This window comes from Adiantum capillus-veneris, chromosome 21 (assembly GCF_014529385.1).
Source record: "Adiantum capillus-veneris isolate H3 chromosome 21, ASM1452938v2, whole genome shotgun sequence".
In the NCBI taxonomy this organism is placed as follows: Eukaryota; Viridiplantae; Streptophyta; class Polypodiopsida; order Polypodiales; family Pteridaceae; genus Adiantum; species Adiantum capillus-veneris.
Genome location: NC_140951.1, coordinates 74,008,741 through 74,025,792, shown reverse-complemented (window position 1 = coordinate 74,025,792; position 17,052 = coordinate 74,008,741). Strand labels below are relative to the sequence as shown.

Below are 17,052 nucleotides of genomic sequence, written 5' to 3'. Positions count from 1 at the left end.
ACCGCCGGGGCATTTTTTCCCTCTTTAAGAGGTTTTCCCCCCGTGCATTGTATATACACCCATCCATTTTAGGGCTATCTATCTTTCCATTGCACACTAAGTAACACACTCTCTATTGTGTGCCTTGCGCTTCCTTCATCTTCTCCAAGCTTTGTGCATTTCTCTACAACCCTAATTCCAACAAAATGACTGCTTGGTATGACATTTGTGTGATCTTTCTCATGGAATTTGACATGCTTTACATGTTTAAGAAGCTCACCACCATTATCCACAATAGTTCTCCATTCTTCATCACCAAATCCCTTCTCGTCAATTGCATTTATGAGAGCTTCAACCCGCTCAGAAATGCTTTGAGCTCCCTATGTCCTTACCTGCTCATTCTTGGGTCCATAGAGTATATGGGGCTTCCTCTTCATGATATCAATGATAGTGTCATGTAACTTTTGCTTTGCAATCCCTAAAATGTCACCCACAGTGAACTTCACCCTCCTCTTGAGAATTCGCTCCTCAAGCACCTTCTTCACATTAGTAGTCGACTCAATGTAAATTTCAATTTATAGGATGAACCTCGTGGCTTACCTTGCTTTTTCTCCTTTTTGATCTCCTCTATTGGAAACTCTGGCACTCCTTTGGCGAAATTAGAGGCACACTTGGATTGGACTTTCCTTCCTCTTGACTTACGATCTCGTTGTCCTTTTAGAGGTTTCTACCATATCCTCTTCCGTCTTCCACTTTTCCTTAATAGCTTCATTGTTTTTAGACCTGGTTGTATGTGCATACAACCAAAGAAAGTCAACTAGATCTTCCCACCTAGTTGTCCTAATGCAATTACGTACCTGGCATAATTGTTGATGGGCAACTTTCTCCTTCTTTGTTGTTGTCATGGCATACAACCAAAAAAATCCATTTCCATGAGATGCTTTGGTAGATTATCCTAAAATCTACCCTCCACTTGCAAAGCCATAGGTCAGTGCTCTACCAATACTTACATTATAGTCTTGCAACATCTCCTCCATACTTGTCTTCATTCCTCCTCGCCCAAATTTGATCTTAAGGGGTAGGCATGTTTCCCTCAAGTGAACTCTATTATCCTCCAAAAAACTAGATCTTTGTTGTTCCCTTCTTCAAATTCCTTATAGCCGTTCCTTATGTGATTGAGGCTACCACATGACATGTAGTTGAAATTCTTGCTACCCTTCTCAAGACCTCTTTTCTTTGATCCCAATGCTAAACCCTTATCCTCAAGCTTGATAGATTTTAATTTAAGGTTCATCTCCTATATACCTATCACAAGCTCATCCAAAACTAGTTCATCCACTTTCAAAACCGTCTCTTTCGCTTGCATTGGCACATCTTCTTCAATTACATCAAAACTTGTACTTACCTCGATTGATTTTTCAAGCCTCTTTTGTCTCTTGATAATCATGAGAGAGAGAGAGAGAGAGAGAGAGAGAGAGAGAGAGAGAGAGAGAGAGAGAGAGAGAGAGAGAGAGAGAGAGAGAGAGAGAGAGAGAATGAAATGAAATGTTATATTAACGTCTTCAAAAGGCCAAAATGACCTATGAGACCAAAAAGTTACAATGCGATGAATTTGACAAGTGTTTGAGTACAAAAAATAAAAAAAGGTACTAAAAAAAGGGGTACTATAATCTTAAACTGCTAGATGTGAACTAATCAGCTAGCTGGAACTTTGTAGGATATGAGTAGGGGGGTGAAAGTAGTAAATGGGGGGGGCTAATACAGCACAATGTGGGTGTGGGTGTGTGGGGATATAATGGGTAAGAGTTGATACAAAGATTGATACTGATACAAAGGTCTATACAAGATGAGTAGGATGTACAATCCTAAAAGAGCTAAATCATAGGAGATCCATCATCGATCGCTGGTAGATCTCATCAATCTCCTCCATGGTTAGTAGTATGATCGAGCATCGTGCATGTCATGCCAAAGTGATTCGAATCCTCTAATAAAGCCTCCATCGATGTTGTGTAGTCCTTCACATTCGTGGGCATCTGGATCTCCCTAGCTCAATCGCTCAATCGATCAGTGTGCCTATGGTGTGAGGAGAATGTGACCTCTATTGTGGTAGTTACTCCTCCGATTGCTTAGTGTCCGCTCTAAAGAAGTTTGTGATCCGTCTTTGAGACTGGTTAGCCTCTCTTCTTATCAGGCTCTCTATGTGTATGTGTAGCTCGAGCAAAAACAGTCCTAGACATCTCTGGTCCTCATACCCCATGATTGTAGAGAGTGGTCCAAAGCCCTCTCTGAACAAGCAGTGAAAGTGACCTCGTATCTCATAGAAAATTGGGTAGTGGCATGTGTAGTGCAACTCTTCTCAGGCTCCATGTGACATAGGGGACATGTTCTAGCCTCTAATGGTACTCCATTGTACTACTAGTCTCCACTTGAAGCTGGTGTGAAGATGCATGTATCTGCCCAATAGCACATTGTATCCCATATGAAACAAGTTGGTGTCCATGTGTCTAAGCGTAATCTGAGCCTCGTCACAAAACCATCCTTAGTAAGCCGAAGAAGATGCTCTCTATAGAAAGCCATCTTCTTGCCCATCTCCTATGCTGGCTATATCCAAGTCCTCCTAGTATCCAGCTGAGTTAGGTCTTGGCGGATGAGCCTGATGATTTTGGACTAAGAGTCAGAGAGGGTGCATCCACTGAGTACAGGGGGAAATCTATCCATGCCAAACCCATGTTACTAAAACCATGATGCCATCTCCCCATACCAGCATGTTGTATCTCCCTGCATAGCTAACTGTCGAGAGGACTCAAGTGCTAGGCGAGCTTATCTATCTCGTGTACAAAGGAGATTGATCTAGTGAGCGCCTCAACCACAAATGGGGGAGGGGGGGGGGGGGGGGGGGGGGGGGGGTGGGGGGGGGCAACTAGCTATGCTCGAATAATGTCATGTGGTACTGAAGCCTCGCCTTTAATAATCCGTGAGATCATAGAGACTCGAGGGTTTTCCATGTCTCCCCATCCATTAGTGTGACCCGACCTCCCATGATGGTCCAATGAAGGCCCCCATATCTGAACTCAATAGAGCAATGTGGAAACCACCACAGTGTGAAAAAGCCAGAGCTTCGTTCGAGGCTCCTGAAACTGAATCTATGAACACATCCTCTCTAATCCACCCAATGCTCCATAGGCTCTACTCAGTCTAGTCTCTGTTGCTCTCCTCGATGAAAATGTCGGTCCACTAAAGACCACCCTAAGGTAGGTGTAAGCATCTGTATACTCCACTATCTCATGGCCAAATTTGAATGCGGGTGTTGATCTCCTAATCGATTGTGGGGTGGTGTTAAACACCATCACCTTGGTCTTACCAAGGTTGACAGACAAACCACTGTCGTGGGCAAACCGATGCAAAGCATCCAGGTGACATTGCATCTCCTCCGCATAGAGAGAGAGAGAGAGAGAGAGAGAGAGAGAGAGAGAGAGAGAGCACTTGAGAGCATCTCCAGTTTATTCTTCTTTTATTTGAATTAATTTCAGCTGGTATCTTTTCATTTCCTAAATTCACCCTTCACTTAGGCATTTAATGCGTTTTGAAAGAATTTTTATCTTTCTGAGATTGGGGAGACCTAATTGCACACACCACAATATATTTCTTATTTACTTGGTAAGCCTAATTTGGTTTTTATTGAAACAAGCCCTCACACTCGTCCACGGAGCTCAATCAAAACCATTGGCTTCTACAAAGCTTCGGACGCTTGAGATGCTCTGATTCACAGCAGAGCTGTTGCCCACCCCGACTAAGGTTCATGCATTGCCTGCATTGCCCAAGGCTTTTTAGAGCCTATGATTTTTTTGAGAGCAGCGTAAGCTACATCAAGTAAGGCCTAAGACAAACTTAAGCAGCGTGTGTCGTCACACACAACTTGCATCACACATAGAAGCTTACATCCATCGTCCAAGGCTTTTCAGAGCCTATGTTTTTGAGAGTAACATAATGTAGCCAACGATGTACACAATTGTTGTCTACATACACTGCTCCATACCTCACTGCACCACGTAGATAGTGAATGACGGCCTCCCCTTGATATGGCGTTGTACTCTTTTCATACACAACAGAGGATAAGTCTTTGTATTGAACACTCTACAAAGTCTATCTCCTAAGTAGATTCTTTGTTCCACTTTTTTCCTCAAGCTTCTCTTGGATTTTTGTCCTTGATGACAGAGGGAGAATCAACGATCTGCAAAAGAAGCTTAAGGTGAAAGAAGAGCAACAACATAGAGGCAACGGTGCTCTTCAAAAGGGCATCAACCACAGGAACTTGCGTTGTTCAATGTTTAATGAGATAGGATTTCTCATGTCATGGATCGTGGATGCTTTGTGGAGATTATAATGGGCTTTCTAGTGATGAGTTCTCACTCTAGTGAGAACTCATCACTAGAGTGAACCCTACACCATCTATGACGTAGAAAATAATCTTACCTCTACTTCTCTTTAACTTAAATCTATCTCCCACATCTTTTCTATTTGTGTTAACTCCTGTTATGTGTGTCACAAAAAGCACATATACTCACAACAATGGGCGTTACCACTACACAACCACGACTCCAACTCGACAACACTGCAAGGTCCGTTATTTGCATCCAATTCCCTATGCCTCTGCATTTGCTTAGTCCACAAAAAAAGCCTACAGGGTAGGGCACGACTTCCGTTTCTTATAATTTCTAGAGAGGCCACATTGCCAACTCTCCACCATACTTTTGTATGGCACTTTTGCATGACATGCACTATATATTAGCATTTTTACTTTGAACCCGATTGCAAGACAATTTTTTTAAACTATTCACATTGCTCTTTGATAGCTTGGCACAAACATTGTCCTCCGGATTATATAATTTGGACGACACCCATATACGATTATCAAGTCGGTTGTGCAATTTAATTTGTAAAATTTGTTGATGCACTTTGTACTTATTTACTTCAGTGCTAGATGCTTGATGTCAATTTGCGTATGTCCTGTTATGTTCTATAGTTGTTCTATAGCAACACCCACCAAGCAAGACTAGTTTATTTTGGTTTGCCGCCTGCACCCACCCTCTTATTACAATCTTAGAACACGCGGTGACAAAAGGAGAGATTCAAGGGTTGCAAATCCAAAACGCCCCTAGCACCGCTTTGGTTTGCCGCCTGCTCCCACCCTCTTATTACAATGTTGGAACAAGTGGCAACAAAAGGAGAGATTCAAGGGTTGCAAATCCAGTATGGCCAACAACTGTTTGTCAAGATGTTTGCAGATGACTCACTGCTCTTCCTCCAAGCAGATGGGTACAATGTTAGACAATCCTTGGAGATTGTCCAGGTATTTGATATAGCTTTGGGTTCTCAATGCAACATAGAAAAATCAAGAATTATCTCTTTGTCAAAAGAGGATAATTTTGATTCTGCAGGCTAGACTAGAGAGGTTGTGAAGAGAGGGAACATCTTCCGTCACCTAGGGGTGCCTGTTGGGGAAGGAATTATTCACAAGACAGCGTTTGATTGGGTCCAAGAATATATTAAAAAGGAAAATGAAACGTTGGGAATTCACCCTGATTCCCTTCCACTGTAGAGGTACGATTATCAAAACCTTCTTCATTCTGTATATAGCCTTCATATCGCCATTCTTGCAATTGTCCCGCAGAAATTGGAATTCGATCCTGAAACCAGTCAAGGAGTTTTGTGGAGAAATAAATTGACTACTGGTAGACGTGGAAATGGGGTAAATGGGCGTCTATTGCTAAATCAAAAGCTCAGGGAGGGCTTAGCATCCTTGACCCCATCACTCATGACCTCGCATTACACACAAAATTCTTCTGCACCCTCGCCATTGTAGATGAGAGCTAGGCTGCTATGGCTAAGGAAATGGTTATAGAAGCCCACATAAGATCTAAGGTGGTTTTTGGTCAAATCTCAATATACAAAACAGACTGCTCCCCCCCCCTCCAGTGTGGAGGCTCAATTAGGTGGATTTACTAGGAAGTTTATAGAAAATGTAGCAAAGCCACATATACACTCAAGCCTCCCTTCTTTAGACGTGACCTTGCTATGTGCTCTAGGCACATTGACAATCCGGATCTTTTGACTAACATGCATAGTAAGAGACACTATTTTAAGGGCTATGTGGACTCCATAAATGAGTTACTTTTTCAGAAGAAGTGTGATCCTCTTGACACAAATGTTTTACTGGAATCTGTTGGTGGAAGCTCCATTGTTTCCGGAACCAGAATTGCAAGCGACACAAGTAAGATTATCTAGGGGGTTCTCCTCGATGATGTATTCTTTTTTGGGATAACCCTGTGCAAAGGATATGCCAGGGCTCTTTGTAACTTTCTGTGATTACTACAAATCCAGCTCAACTGAGCAATTGAAAAAAAAAGGACTAGTATGTGCCTACGATTTAAAAAAAAGAAAATGAAGATGAGAATGAAAACAGATTCTTCCAGTTGAAGAGGTAAAAGAATAACAGCGTGGTTGAGTGGATGACGTTTACAAAGAATCTCTCAGTCTTTCTCTCAGTTGCAAACCGAAGCCTAGTTGCATGCCAATCCACGTATGTGTGTGTGTTTTGCCCGTGATGACGAAGGTGTAAAATCTGGCATAGATGCATGCGATGCAGGTTGAGGTGGTTGAGTAGATCTTGAGTAGTTGTTAATATGTTTTACGGTTCTCCCTCTGTTTGTCCGTGGATGAGGAGGAAGACCTAGGGCTTGGGGGAGGTGTAGCATGCTTACAAAGGCTGAGGAGGAATATGGCGAGGACAAGGGGCAAGAGGACCGAGGTGCATCCGAAGGCAGAGGAGGATACACAGGCTTGAGGGAATCTGACATCTTTAAAGTATTAATGGTATTTTTTGAAAGAGAGAGCGAGGGGAAGTATGGCCCAATTCAGACTGCGCGGCGAAAGAAAGGGAGCTTTTCAGCAGCTTCCAGGCGGAACTTGTACATAGCCATGGATTCCACTCTGCAGCCGTTCACACAGAGCGGTGGTAGAGAGAGGGAAAAATTCCTGTGTGGAGACTTAAGATTGGCTGCAGGCTACCGTGTCAGAGCGGAAGAGAAGTTAGGGCAGGGGGGGGGGTCGGCACAAAAATTTGGGGGGGTGGAAGAGAAGCACCCCTTTCTGCCGTGACGTGGAAGAAACTTTTCAGATTTCCACCGCCCTTTGTGAATAGAAGTTGCCAAATGGAGACTTTGATTGGCCCAACTTGATGTGAACCCAGCCTATGTACCCCTCGTATGTAGTTTAAATTTTAACTTAACTTGTCCTTCATGAAGCACTCTAGTTGCAGACCAGCCGCTCCACTTTCCAACTTTGCCCATGGAGCCGCTCGGGCGCATACACACAGGTCCATACAAGGGAGACATATCTGCGCTCCGCCTTCTCACAGCACCTGGGCAGCAGCGTTACCCCTTCCTGCTCGCAGGTAAGTTCCCACAGTGCAGTGCGTTCTTTTGGCAGGGAAAAAAAGGGCGTTTGAGTTCTTTATGTTTGTGTCCGGCACGATCACTAACTTCTTCCCCGTCACATGCCCGACAAGGATAGGTGCTGACGCCACGCGAGCTTCACCAAAATCATCAGAAATGCATCATCAGGGGTTTCAGCTTCTAGAGGTGTCATACACAGTGGCACTGAGCAGGGGGAGATGCCAGTACATATGCTATTGTTGTGGTAGGGCATGACCATGTACGGACGGGCAAGAGTTGGTACCCCAATGTAATGTGCGATGATGAACCACCCATTGTTGACGATGATGCCCATATGTGAGGTTGTGAAACCTTGATGTAATAGGGATGTTAGTTGTTCATTGATACATTGAAAGTAGTTGCCCTCCAAAGTTATCATGCATGTCACCTTGTCCAAGAAAAACCCAAAATGGGATTTTAATGGATCACCTTTGGCTATGATGCACAAACCTTGCCATGTGTGCAACTTGTTTGAACTTTGGGGTTCTTATTATGCAAGAAAATAAAAGACCTTTTTTGCTGGTAATCTTTTGGAGGTTTTCCCAGCTCAAGTATCCTGCTAGCAAGAAAGTGATCACCATTTTCTTGCAGGGCTGCTTGACAAATCATGCGTAGGCGAGACTCCACCCTGCTCGCTCCAAAAGCCATACACTATAAAATTGGTAACTCTTATGTTATGAATAGTATAAATGTTGTAATGCATCCGAGTAAATGCCAAGCACAATGCCATGAATTTGCTTTACATTGTTGGGCAAAACACAAGTGCAATAGTGTATTGCCTGCTGGAACTGTTTTTCTATTGACTTCTGGATGACTTCCATGAGTCTATACCTTGCACTTCCCTTCAAAGGTGAATTTCGGCTTATCCCAGAATCATCCAGATAGATTTTTCAGTTGAATAGCGGACATGGAGACTTAACATGGTGAAGTTTTCGTGCAAGTTATGGCGAATGTCTGACAACCTTCCACCGGCACCGGAAGCACCTAAGACTAGACTTGCAAGAAAATTACAAGCAGCACACTCATCTATAGAAGAAGAACGTGAGCATAACACCGACAAAGAAGATTCAATAGATGAAGAAGAAGAAGAACTTTAATGCGTCTTTTAGGGCTGGGCTTCATTATGGCTGAACTTGCCCTGCATCTCTAGAGTTAAGACAAAAACTCAGCACATAGATCTTTGTATTGATGTAAGCTCACACGTGTGTGAGCATATATTGGTACCAAGTCCTACACCCATAATTGGGTAGTGATGATGTTAGTGGGAATGTCATAGTATTTTGTCAACACTATGCATGATGGAGCTAATGGTTATATTGCCTTATGGGTGGCTACCATGATTCTATACATTTCACTTTCCTTTAAAGGTGAATCTGGGCTTATTCTAGATTCATCAAGACATATGTTTTAGTCGTATAGTGGAGATGCAGACTTTACCTTGCAAAGTTTTGGTCCTCGAGTTACAACGAGTTGATATTGTGTTGATTCTTTCTACGTTCTTTTATTTTGGATGTGAGCCTCAAGTTGGTGTGTGTGTATAGTAGCTTCTCTGAATGAGACGGGAGTTGTGTATTTCTTCTCTTTGTGTGAATGAGAGAGAAAGTGCTCCAATTTCTCACATGGTGAGGCATGTCCCTCGAGAAAGCACTCAAGCACTCTTAAAGCAAGAGCTTGTAATGTGGGTGTGCAAGCCCCAAAAGTTTCTCACCATTCCACACCATCTTGCATCTTGTTTCTCATTCACAAGATTGGCCAACGTATTATAGTAGCACTCAAATTGTTGGGCAGCCGGCTTTACAAATCCTTCTTGCTAAGCTATTGAAACAATGCCAACTTAGTCGATTTTCTTGTCACAAATATGACAACTTATGTTGCATTTTCAAGCTTTTTTGCAACCAAACCAATCTTATGAATGTTCTTGAAGAAGTGGTCCAAGCAACGACAAGAACATCTGGACACCGGACGGTACACGTCGAGAAACCTTTGGTTATATTCGTCCATGGTTTCGGAGGCAAGCATTTTCAAGTTGCCCCACTCTGCCAAAATCTGGACTTCAAACATAGAAGTCATGTAACTACATGCAAAAACTGTCTTGAAAGCTTGCTAGGTCCTTGGAGCATGCGGTTGTGTCGCGATTGAACTCCTGTAACAGATTTGGACACTCCAAGTCAAGAATCAACCGCGACAGCACCAAATAACCACTTCAAAACAATTCACAGATCACAATAGATTTGCACTGGCCCGGCGGAGTTCCGTGCCTAGAGATATTGGCCCCAAAGACTGGCGCCCCTTTCGGTATTTCTTTTTATATTAATCAATCATCAAAGTACAAGAGAGCGGTTAGGGTTTCACTCTCAGACTCTGCGTCCAGATGCTCTGAGAAGTGAGGCCCTCACCACTAATTTAAAGGTTACAAGGGATGCCCAAAAGCAGAGCCCCAAAAGCTTCAAATCAAAAACAATTGCTCTCTCTCTCTCACAGAGAGTCAAAACATGAAAGCAAAAGCATTCTCTCTCTCTTTCTCATTTAAGTAGAGAAAAAGCGAAATTTGCGTCGCTCATCATTTTCCAAAATTTTTTTAAAAAAAAAATAAAAATTTTAGCCTCCGCGATTTTCAAAAATTAGGGTTTTTGGCAAAAATTAGGGTTTGCAAGAATTTTAGGGTTTCTACTGTCCGCCACGTCATCACTTTGTGACATACCCCCCTCTTGAAAGCATTGTAATCGACTGCGATTACGCCTGCAAAACCGACAAAAGCCATAAACCGTCTTAGCAGACACTTACTGTTAGTACCTACGTACTAGGAACACACATCTAGCACATGTACAAAATCGACAGTCACATCACAGGACATCACCAGACATCACAGGACATCACATGACATTCAACATTCATTCGGATCTTAGACCATGATTTATCGGCAATGTAGCTAGCAATCACATTTAGGTCCAATCGGGACCTCAACGATGTCCGATTGACTAACCCCTATTGCAACCATGTCTATTCGAGATCAATCAGACCAAAATGCTGCAGTCATTTCGTCTATCAGTTCCTGCACTAACAAGAAGTCAAGAACAAATCAGTATCATAATCAAGAATTCCATTTCATAAAGTCATCCAGCAGAATACTGTCAGCTCTCAGTATCCCTGAAGCTCAAAGAGACATCAGTGACTTTAGTATCAAAATCGAGGCATCTGTTGACAAAGGAGTGGAGTGACTCCCCTCTTGTGCATCCCACTGCACTAAATCTCCGGCCAAGCTGAATTCTGGGTTTCGTTTGGAGTAGACTATGCTAAACCAAAACATCGAGGTAAAGTTTCACAATCCGAGGAGTATCTGCTAGGTCCTCCTCCTCCATCCACTTCGCATCAAATGTAGGAAAGTTCTTGAACTTAACCAAGAACCGCCTTCGGACTTTACCTTTCTTCGTATCATTATGTGCCAAAATCTGTTTAGGAACAAGGATCTCCTCGTTTTCTTCCACTTTGGGTTGCTCATCAGGCTCCCCATCATCTGGCACATCACCCTTAACAGGTTTCAAGAGACTCACATGCAATGCATTGTGAATCCTCCAAGTATCTGGCAGTTTCAATCGAAAGGAGACATCATTTATCTTGTCAGTAATCTGGAAAGGTCCGTAGTATCACATACTAAGCTTTGGAAAAAGCCTCTCCTTTCCCTTTTTCTTTCTTAGGCGTGCCTTCTCAAAAGTAAGAGCACCCAATCATCCTCCTTCAGTTTCCAGTCGCGATGATGGCGATCCGCTGCCTTTTTCTGTCGTTCTTGAGACTCCTGCAAAGTATCGCGAACCTTGGCAAAAGCCGTATCCAAATCTCGCGAATATTCATCCGCTTCAAATTTCTAATCTTTCGTGCTTAGGAAGGATGGAACCTTCGCAGCAGTTTCAACAATCTCACATGGCATCTTCCCCGTCGAAGAGTGTATCGTGTTATTGTAGGCAAATTCCACCAAAGGTAAGTTCTTTTCCCATTGAGTCTTCTGATGCGAGATACAAGACTTCAATAAATCTAAAATCACTGAATTGGCAATCTCAGATTGCCCGTCAGTCTGCAAGTGGAACGATGACGAGAACTGCAACCGCGTGCCAATGTTCTCCCAAATTGCCTTCCAAAACAAACTCATAAATCTGGGGTCTATGTCGGAGACAATCGTCTCAGGCGTGCCATGTAATCGGAAAATCATCGTGATCATTCTGTATTCTCAGGAGATAAAAAAAAATGAAATCCATTTCAATATTTTCCCAGGGGCGGGTGGGTATGGGTAAAGGCTGTAACAATCCCTGTGCCTTATGCCTGTCAAACTTGACCTTCTGGCATACCAAGCAACTGCGCACAAACTCTTCCACATCCTTCTTCAGTCTCCGCCAAAAGAAATCTCTCTCTACCTCTTTCATGGTGGTAGCAATGCCGCGGTGACCCGTAAAAGGTGGACAGTGGCAATCAGTCATAACCTTTTCCCTCAACGGCTGTGTAACGCACAACATAGTCTTTTTCATCAAGTAGCCTTCCCGAAGGGAGTATCCAGCTACTGTCTCCCCATCTCGTATCCGTGTGAAAATATCTGCAAAATCTGTATCTGTGGCACACTGATCGACCATATCCTCGAAGCTCCTATGATGTATCGCGGAAATAGCCAGAACCAACGGTTTTCGAGACAAAGCATCTGCCACCACATTCTTCTGTCCCTGCACATGGACAATCTGGAAGTGGAACTGTGACAAGATGTTCACCCACCGCATCTGCTTTTCCGAAAGCTGCTTCTGTGACCAGAAGTAGCGCAAACTCTGATGGTCTGTAAAGACAGTAAAATCCGCTCCGAGTAGGTAATGCCGCCACTGAGTAAGAGCGTGGATAACCGCCAAAAGCTCTTTCCCATAGATCTGTGCTGTCATCTCCGGCCTAGAGAACAAACGGCTCTCGTAAGCTATGACATGGCCTTCTTGCATCAAGACCGTACCCAGACTACGACCACAAGCATCACAAAATACTTCAAATGACTTCTGCAAGTCCGGCAAAGTCAAATCTTGTCCTGTAGTGAATTTCTCTTTCAATGTCTGAAAGGCAGTCACCTCTGTGGGTCCCCACGAAAAAGGTACTCCTTTCTGTGTCAAGGTATGCAAAGGGGAAGCAACCTCTGCAAACTTTCGTATGAACCGCCTGTAGTACGAACACAGTCCCAAGAAGCTTCTAACTTCATGGACATTCCTCAAATCGGGCCAATCACGAATAGTCTCTATCTTGGCCGGGTTCATTTGCACTCCTGCTGTTGACACAATGTGTCCCAAAAAAGGTATCTCTGGTAGGAAAAATTCACTTTTCGTAGCATTAATCACTAATGTGTGATCTCGTAATGCCTGAAAGACTTGAAGCAGATGATCTCTGTGTTCTGCCTCATTCTTGGAGAAAACAATGATGTCGTCAAAGAAAGTGCCAACAAATAGCCTGTACTCTCGAAAAATCCTATCCATCATCCGGTTAAATGTCGCAGGAGCATTGGTTAAGCCAAAAGGCATCACCAAAAACTCAAATAACCCAAAAGTTGTCCGAAAAGCTGTCTTGTAGACATCTCCTGGCGCTATCCTGATCTGATGATATCCACTCTTCAAGTCAATCCTGCTAGAGCACGAGGATCCCTGTAACCTGTCGAGTATATCATCGATCCTAGGAATTGGAAATCTGTTCTTGATGGTGATTTCGTTGAGAGTGCTAGAATCGATGCCATTGCGCCAAGATCCGTCTTTCTTCAAAACGAACAACACTGGAGAGCAATACGGTGAAGTACTAGGCTGGACAATACCCTTTTCCAAGAGGTCTTTCACTGAGTTCATAATCTTTTCATTCTGTACTCGGCTCACACGATAAGGTGGCCGATTCGGTGGCGTGCTTCCAGATATCAGATCAATGGTATGATCTTCAGGCCCTCTCAAAAGCAATCAGCATGAGCGTGGAGAAAAAAATCTTGGCGTTCTTTTCTTCAGGTCAAAACATATTCAACTTTTATCCATCGTTCAGTTCTCCCAAAAGAATGAGTAAGAAAACTGAAGTTCATCAAGTACAATCTCTAAGCCCTTCATTTATCAAAGTCGCTTTCTCGGCCCGGTAGTCAACCACGGCGTAGTTCTTGTGGTACCAAGGGATCCCGAGTAGAACGTCACTCGCGTGCCCTGAACACCCCTGTCATTGCAAACGAAGTTTGCCAATGCTCGGTGTAATGGCAACATCCCATCCGGGTGCCAGTCGAACTACCTCCGCCTGTGGCGTCAGTCTGTCGGGCGTAGTTCCAAATTGAGCCGCCAATTCCAAGTGAAAAGAAGTTGGCCTTGGCTCCTTCAAAAGAGCTTCCTGATCCTTCACTTTGCCCCGAAAGCGGCAAAGTTTGTACTTTCATTCATTAGATTCGGTGCAGGTCCCACGCCATGTGGTACAAGTTCTGCTTTTCTATCTGCCTTTTCTGCCACATTCCTTAGCTGCTCTCGAACTCTCAGATCTGTCGTCGTCTTTATCATTTTGTTCTTTCTGTGCCTTATCAGGGCACTTTGCGGAAATATGTCCATGTTCCCCGCATCCAAAGCACTTCCCCTCTCTGATGAAGCGAGCTCTCTCCTCAGGAGTAAGCTTGGGTCGTGCATCCTTTTTTTTTTTCCTTGGTTGCTCTTTTTCATTCTACTTTCATTCCCAGAAGTCTGTTCGGCTCGTTGTGTCATGGCCTCATCTGTGGGGTAGGTCAAACTGCCAGAGTGAATGGCAAAGCCCCGCTTCGCATGACTCATCAACTCCTGAAAAGAAGCTGACTTCTGTTCCAAGCAGTGATTTCGGATTTCTGTAGGTAGACCCAAGGTAAACCGCTCAATCTGTTCTCTGAACGAGATCTTCTTGAATGAAGAGGCGGGTAGAAAAGAGCTCCAGAATCTTTCACAATAAGAATTCACTGTATCGCTCTTGGTCATCCGGAGATGGTTCCAAGCAGCTCGTATATCTCGCTCAAACTCTTGAGTCAACCAAGAAGAAATAAAAAGCCTCTTGAATTTCAGCCATGTAACTGGCACAGTCTTGCTTAATAGAAGCGTGGACCACCAAGTACGAGCATTCCCCTTAAAGTAAGAGGCAGCTCTCCGAATCTTGGAGTGCTCTGAATAGCGTCCTCCCGCGAAAGCGATGTCAAATTGCTGTATAAAAGACAAAGCCTTCGAAGCATCTGAATATCCTGAAAAGTATCAAACTTGATCGAGTGGCCACCTTCCTTAAACTCTCGGACTTTCTTTCCTTTATTTTCGAGAAAGTCATATTGGTTGGCTTTGTAAAAATTCTTCTTGTTCGCATAAAACTTTCCGTCATCGGAATCTGAGCTGTCTGTAGACGAGTCCTCAGTAGAACTGTCAGTCTCTGGGCGAGATTTAGCCTTCTTTGCCTTTCTCTTGCCCTTTCCAAAGCGTTGCTTCTTGCTTCGCTTTTTACCTTTTCTGTCTTCTTCGCTCGAATCCGAGGAGCTAGAAGAACTGTCAGAAGAAGAAGAAGAAGAAGAAGAAGAAGAAGAACTGGGTAGGTCTTCAAACTTGACGCGCTTCTTCAATTTCTTTGCCTTGTCAAATGTTGACCGACGACTCAAATATCCCGGGAAGTCAGTGCCTTTCTTCTGCTTTTTGCCGTGCTTTTTGGCTTTCTTTTGCGTGTCAAAAAGCTGAGCAATCCGTGCATCAACCACGTTCTCCAGTTCCTTCTTCGTATATTTCTTGGAGGCAGAAGGTTTCTTGAGAGCGGGTTTCGGGAGTGTTGTTGTGGTTCTCTGCCACTCCGTTTGTACCTCTTCCAAAGCAGTCTGGTTCATATATTTTGCCATCTTCGGGTCCTTGGCAAAATTGAGCATCATCTTTGTTGCATCGCTGATCAACTGGCGACGCTCTATCTCTCGCCGCTCTGCCTAAGTAGGCCAAGGCGGGCCATACTCTCTGCCTGAATCTTCTTTGTGATCCAAGCCCGCATCTCCAGATGCAGAGGGAGTCGACTGATCATTGCCTGAAGCCATAGGTGCCGCGGAAAAAAAATTCGGGGATCAGATTTCCCGTAGAAGAGAAATCGGCCGTGCTCTGATACCACTGTAACAGACTTGGACACTCCAAGTCAAGAATCAACCGCGACAGCACCATATAACCACTTCAAAACAATTCACAAATCACAATAGATTTGCACTGGCCCGGCGGAGTTCCATGCCTAGAGATATTGGCGCCAAAGACTGGCGCCCCTTTTGGTATTTCTTTTTATATTAATCAATCATCAAAGTACAAGAGAGTGGTTAGGGTTTCACTCTCAGACTCTGCGTCCAGATGCTCTGAGAAGTGAGGCCCTCACCACTAATTTAAAGGTTACAAGGGATGCCCAAAAGCAGAGCCCCAAAAGCTTCAAATAAAAAACAATTGCTCTCTCTCTCTCTCTCACAGAGAGTCAAAACATGAAAGCAAAAGCATTCTCTCTCTCTTTCTCATTTAAGTAGAGAAAAAGCGAAATTTGCGTCGCTCATCATTTTCCAAATTTTTTTTAAAAAAAAATAAAAAAATTTCAGCCTCCGCGATTTTCGGAAATTAGGGTTTTTGGCAAAAATTAGGGTTTGCAGGAATTTTCGGGTTTCTGGCAGAAATTAGGGTTTCTGTTGTCCGCCACGTCTTCACTTTGTGACAACTCCACCATTGCATAGCATTATCTTTAAGAATTCTGCTGCTCGAGAAATCTTGGATTCTTCTATATAGTTCCTTAAAGCATAGATGTTGTCGAATTGCTGTAGGAACTGCAATGCTTTCTTGCGATCTTTCACCCCAGAAAAAGTGAAAAATTTGACTGTCGTGCCGCCATCTTTGAAATCTTTGGGTTGGTAAGGCGCATATCCCGGGTATGGATAACAGGGGTATCCATATGGGCTCCAACCATTGTAGGCCGGTGGCGGTGGTGGTGGTGGAGGTGGGGGTAATGGCGGTTGTACTGGATCAGGGTCAGATGGCTGCACCATGTTCTTGAAAACTCCCTCGATCGGAATAGACGGCTAAGAAGGTTGTCGGTTGGAAGCTCTCGTACTTTCTGATACCGGAGGAGGAGGTACCACCTGGGGCATCAGAGGGGGTAACATGTAGTTCAAAAATTGTTAAAAACTTTGCAGCATTGGAAGATTCTGCCGAGGATGCCGCGAAAGAATGTCATGAAGCTCGTTGAGCAGAATTTGCAAATATTTTGCTGAATCCATGAATTCCATGTCTTGGGTTCTTTATGGCTTATGCCTTGTAAGACAGAGCGATGAAGACGGGAGCGCGCCCGATGCGCGATGAAGAAGGGTGGAATTGGCTAATAAGTCTGGGATTGGGAATCCGAAAATAATTCAAGTAAAATTCCAATAGCTCTGTCTGCTCTTTTGTAGGACTGGTATGCTTTCAGAAAAGCACACGCCTGATGCTCTGATACCACTGTCACAAGACGGGCACCACGTGACAATAGAAAAGAACAGACTGAACAGACTTTTAGCACTTCAATAACAACTGAACTGAAAGAGAGAGACAACATGTGACACGGAGTGGCG

The 17,052-nt window shown here is 43.8% G+C and overlaps 1 protein-coding gene across 2 annotated transcripts in view; it reads left to right on the top strand.

Moving 5' to 3' along the window:
- Positions 1-7,273: 7,273 nt before the first annotated feature.
- Positions 7,274-17,052, top strand: part of LOC147431157 (Transducin family protein / WD-40 repeat family protein) — a 48,459-nt gene continuing 38,680 nt past the window's right edge. For both annotated transcript variants that reach the window (XM_086493809.1, XM_086493808.1), the window contains exon 1: positions 7,274-7,432. In XM_086493809.1, the coding sequence (XP_086349935.1) occupies positions 7,327-7,432 (106 nt within the window). In that variant the 5' untranslated portion in view covers positions 7,274-7,326. The remainder of the gene's footprint in view (positions 7,433-17,052) is intronic.